The 5,188-nt window shown below is 40.3% G+C and overlaps 1 protein-coding gene across 1 annotated transcript in view; it reads left to right on the top strand.

Annotated features, from left to right (window-relative positions):
- LOC101854007 overlaps positions 1 to 3,531 on the top strand; it is a gene marked incomplete at its 3' end in the record, with an annotated part of 40,077 nt that extends 36,546 nt beyond the window's left edge. Inside the window, 1 exon segment of the mRNA XM_005094035.3 lies at positions 3,346 to 3,531. Within this exon segment, the coding sequence (XP_005094092.2) occupies positions 3,346 to 3,531 (186 nt within the window).
- Positions 3,532 to 5,188: the final 1,657 nt, after the last annotated feature.

Raw genomic sequence — 5,188 nt, 5'->3', positions numbered from 1 at the left:
CACATAAGTGATATTAATATATCCGACCAACAGCAGACCAAAGGCAATATTCTGACACATTGCGAACCAACATACACACACACACACACACACACACACACACACACGCGCGCGCGCGCGCGCGCGCGCAGACATCCGAAACACGAATTTACATTATATATACTCTAAATATGCATATATTGTTGCCTGTCTTTTAAAGTTTCAGATGCAGAAAACATAATTTTAAAAATCTGGATGAATTATAACGAAGTTACACTTCTTTTTGTTAAATTTAGGAGCAGCGAGTCTTCAAGATCTGTCGAATGACCTGAAAGCGTGTCCTCAGAGAGTTAAAGAATCATTCTATAATCCCAATTATGACAATTAATTTCGTAGTACGAATAATTGTTACCCCCGTACTTTGTTCTGGATCGCCCGTTAGTGGATGACGGTACTTGTGTGGGTCCTACTTTTTCTGTTGTTTTTATCTATCCATCTTCCTTTTTCCATACAAAAAAACGACCGAAAATGTGCTGATGTGCTCATCTTTACTCAGACCAGCGAACGAACAAATTAATAAATAAGTGTTTGTGTTCCCGGCGTTCTTCGGACGGGGTGTGCTGCTAATAGAGGTGGACAAAATCCGGATACCTTTCCGGATAACCGGATAATTCTCAATGAAACATTATCCGAATTCAGACTCTTAATTCTCTTTCCTGACTCGTTTGTTTGGAGAAGTGGGTGCACCGATTTGTTGAAGTGATGCTAACCCGTTTGTCGTAGCAGTTCTATCCCATTTGCCGAAACGGTTCTTAACATAGTACTTCCCGAAGAGGTGCACTAGCACCTCCGGATTGTTCTAAATCGACTCATTGCCCAGCCCTAGCTGCTAATACTCAACCTATCCGTACGCCCTGGGGTCATTTTGTACCCCCGGGGTTGTATTCTTCACATTTTAGAATACTTCTAGTACGAATATCTCTTTGAAACTTTCAGTATTTCTCAAAAAATCATTTTGACTAACTGCTTATTCAAAGCGTACGCATCGGATTAACGAGTAAATTTCCTCTTTGGAAAGTGGTGGCACAGAGTTCCCTACGTCGTGTGGATACGATAGTAAAACACGGCGTACGGATAGTGTTAACAGAACGCTTCAGGTGGCTGGGTTGCCTGCATTTTCAGAAGTACATGTATTGCTGACTCAAGGCAGGCCCTACTTGATCCCTTTTTACTTGTTAGACTGTCCATTTAGACCTATAGATAGGAGATGGCATTGGCGCTGATGCAAACGTTTCAGTAGTAATGCCATAAACTTGTATATGTATTATAGTTAAATTATTCCGTGCCCTGTGAGGAAATACGCAGGTCGTCATAATTAATTCTCAGAGCCAAAATTAGAACATCAATAGACTACTAATTTCTCGACAATAAAAAACCAAACCACACGTTCACACAAACACACACACACACACACACACACACACACACACACACACACACACACACAATACACATACAAAACGAGTTTTGTTTTGTTTTGTTTACATTAAGGCAATTTTTTTCTACAACTGACAAGGCTAACGTAATAATTTTGTAACTCTAAGAAGACCAAACTGCTTCCTGAGTTCAATAAAACCCTAGCAGTAATCTACGTGGGTTTGTTGTTTTTTTTTAATTGTTTTTTTTTCGTGGTGTTCCTTTTTTTGTTCGTTTGTTTGTTTTTGTTCTGCATTGCGTACTTCCTTATCTGAAGTCGGCAGTTCTGGCGTTCTGGTCTGTCATCGAGGACAATTTATGGTGCTTGTCTTCCTCTTCCTTGTAGCAGTTTCTTATTAAAACATATTTTTACGCTCATATCGACACAATTTAGATCTCTTAGGGGGCGAATTTCCTACCATGCCAAACCGGGTTGAGAGGAATATACACTATACCACCCCAACAGAAAGATCAAAATACACGTGTTTTCAATACAAATTTTTGTCGAATCGATCTGGGGTCTACTGCGTTCGAGGGAAGCGCCTAATCGCTTAACTACAACGAGACGTTGGACTTCTTTGTAGTATTATATCGTATCTTCCCCCGACAGACTCTTTACAGGGTGATATATTATGGTTCTCCGTCTTGAGGAAAAGTTACCTACGGATGAGAATGGATGCAACACAACCCGCCCCCAATAAAATGAAATAAAATAATATAAAGCTGTTATGTAGCCGGCGAAGAGCAAAGGGAATGTTGTATTCCTTTCAGCCCGGGTTGGCCCTGACAGGCAGCGTCGGAAGCCCGCCTCCTAAATGATCTAAATTGTGTTGACAAAACCAGCTACAGTGAAAACTGCGTATTTTTACAAAATGATTGCTATTGTGCCGATATAATGCTACTCTTTGTGGGTGTTTGGAGGGTGCTCTGGTATGGTTTACTCCTTCTTTCATATCAAACATCTATCGTCCTTATCTGATCTCTGCTCCTCCTTTTTTGTGTTTGTTTCTCTCTTGTAACACCTCTAATCTTCGGCACTTATATGACCTTATTGTGTTGCAAGTGCAGTAAAACTTAATAAAACAAACAATACTACTCTTTCCTCAAACTCTAGCTCACCTGGTAGTTGTGGGACGACGGCTCTTGAAGTTTTTACTTCTCTTCTTTCAATCTATCGTTTCTGTCTGTCTTGTTTTTCATGAGCACAAAATGGCCGTTATGATGTCGATATGCTTCTCTTTACTCAAACAAACCGAAGGCGGTTTGCGGGTGCTCTGGTGTGGTTTGCTCCTTTTCTCCTGTCAAGCATCAATCGTCCTTATCTCTCCTCTTTTCTTTGTATGATACTCTCTAGTAAACCTCAAATCTTTAGCACTTATATGACCTATTTGTTGCAAGTGCTGTAAAAGTCTCACTAAAACTTTAAGATATGAAATAAAAACAATATAATAATAATATGCAACAATCAGCCTGTTCGACACTCATCATATTATTATATGACCTAATCGTGGTGCAAGTGTCGTAAAATTCTAACTAAAACTAGATCTAGTCACGAGAGTGTTGAAGCGCTTCAGTTTTTTAAAATCTTAATAATAAAACTCAAAGTCAAATTTTCTCGGGTGCTCTGGTGTTGTTTGCTCCTTCTTTCCTATAAAAAATATATCGTCTCTATCTCCCCTCCCTTTTTGTGCGTGTTTGTTACTCTCTTGTAACATCTCTAATCTTCGGCACGTATGTAATATAATATATGTATATGACCTTATTGTGTGGCAACTCCCGCGACACCCAAAAGGATATAAGCGGCGGATAAAGGTAAAAGTAAAAGTAAGTGTTGCAAGTGCCGTAAAACACTTACTAAAACTTTAAAAAATTATTGTCTCAATTCCACAGCCCACAAATCCGAGGAGTGGTTTGGCCTGTTCAGCTTCCCCCTGTATGTGACCAGCCTTGTCATGCTGGTTCTTGCCTTAGTCAGTGGCCTCGTCACCATCGGCTTCACCGTGTTCAACGTCTTTGGTCGGCCCATCGAGACAATCACCGGCCCCTCTGGCCTCTTTGTCTGGAACACGTTGTCTTGTGAGTAGTTCTAGTTGCTGCTGTTGTTGTTGTTGTTGTTGTTGTTGTGTAGGTAAACTTTTTACGGTGCTCGCAACAAGTTCAGGTCATATAATAATGATTTCTTTATCTGAAGCTTTACGTCATACAACAACGTCAGTACTATGAGACGATTAGGCAAATTCATGTTGCTGATTTGTGTGTGTGTGTGTATATTATATATATATATATCGGCTCGAAATAAACGATCAAATCGTTTGTTTTGGTCTGTTGGTGATCAGACATAATATTATCTGTCCGCTTCATCGCTAAAGTATTAATACAATTAAGTCTAGATGTCTCGTACAAGTATAACCACGTATACTGTGCCCACCTTTTCGAAACTTCACAGTGACAGTAAAGATGGTTCCAGTAGGGAACGGGATAGAGGGTGCCCATGTCCCTCGTGACTCATTAATTGGAGCAGAGGAAGATAGGACTAACGCTAACATTACTTAAACCTTGGAGTAACTATTAATAGACTTAAACGCAATCCCAAATCATCACTCAACAATACCATTATTTTTAAAATCATCACCTGCTCTCAGAACAATGACTTACATCTATAATCCTGGAATCTGTATCTGTAACAGTTACTTGTTATACTAAGTATGCACGTAATACACTGTCGAACACTATCATTCGAACCTTTTTCTACTAATCAGATGGCGTCAATCTCATAATATAAATGGGCAAGGGATTTTTAAAAAAAAAGAAAGAAAGAAAACAATTAAAAATTAAAATTATACACCAGCGTCTAAGAAATACAGGTGTATGGGGTCATTTACACTACAACGTTTCTTAGTAACAGGTAACACTGAATGTCAGATCGGTTTCGCGCCGTTTTTCCTCCGTCATCTGTCAGACTATCAGACTACCCTGGAATGACCTGGCCTGACCCCGTGAATCGGGGACAACAGCTGATAAAAATTTTAAACGAGCCGCGCGCTCAATCTTATTTGTGCTCAACACTCAGCACTTTCACAAACACAGACACGCACAGGCAGACAGACACGCGCGCGCGCACACACCCACACACAGACTGAAACATATTACACAGGTACACACACACACGCAGGCGCACACATACACACACACACACACACACACACACACACACACACACACACACATACACACACACAAACACAAACACACACACACACACCCAAACACATATTATTATTTAACCAAAAAAAGCTCATAGATATTATGCACCCAGAGTTAAGTTTGTCTGAAAATTCCTCGAGAGTGCGAAACTTGGTGAATTCACGGCATTCTTATTAGTAGCAGACTTCACTATGTCGGACCAAGCGGTCGCCGTTTGTAGTATGGCTCATTGTATTACTGAACGTTGATTTCAAAAGAAAAACCCTTCTGAATAATCGGTCCCTAGCGAAATTGCGGCTGAAAGTTATCCACATAAGTGACATACTACAACTGTTTCATCTGTTGGATCTAAACCTCTCCTCTCGATCGTTGCTCTTTCTCATCTAATCCTGGCTCTATACAGACTACTCTCCTCACATGTCTCCACCCTCTTGTGAATGACGATACTCCAGACACTACCGTCAATGGCAAAAATCAGCCATTCTAGCTGAGGACCGAATACTTCAGGCTACCAGAGATAATTTCAGTT

The sequence above is a fragment of the Aplysia californica genome, unplaced genomic scaffold (assembly GCF_000002075.1).
Source record: "Aplysia californica isolate F4 #8 unplaced genomic scaffold, AplCal3.0 scaffold00074, whole genome shotgun sequence".
Classification (NCBI taxonomy): Eukaryota; Metazoa; Mollusca; class Gastropoda; order Aplysiida; family Aplysiidae; genus Aplysia; species Aplysia californica.
The sequence above is the reverse complement of the archived record's forward strand: the minus strand, read 5'-3'. Positions and strand labels throughout refer to the sequence as shown.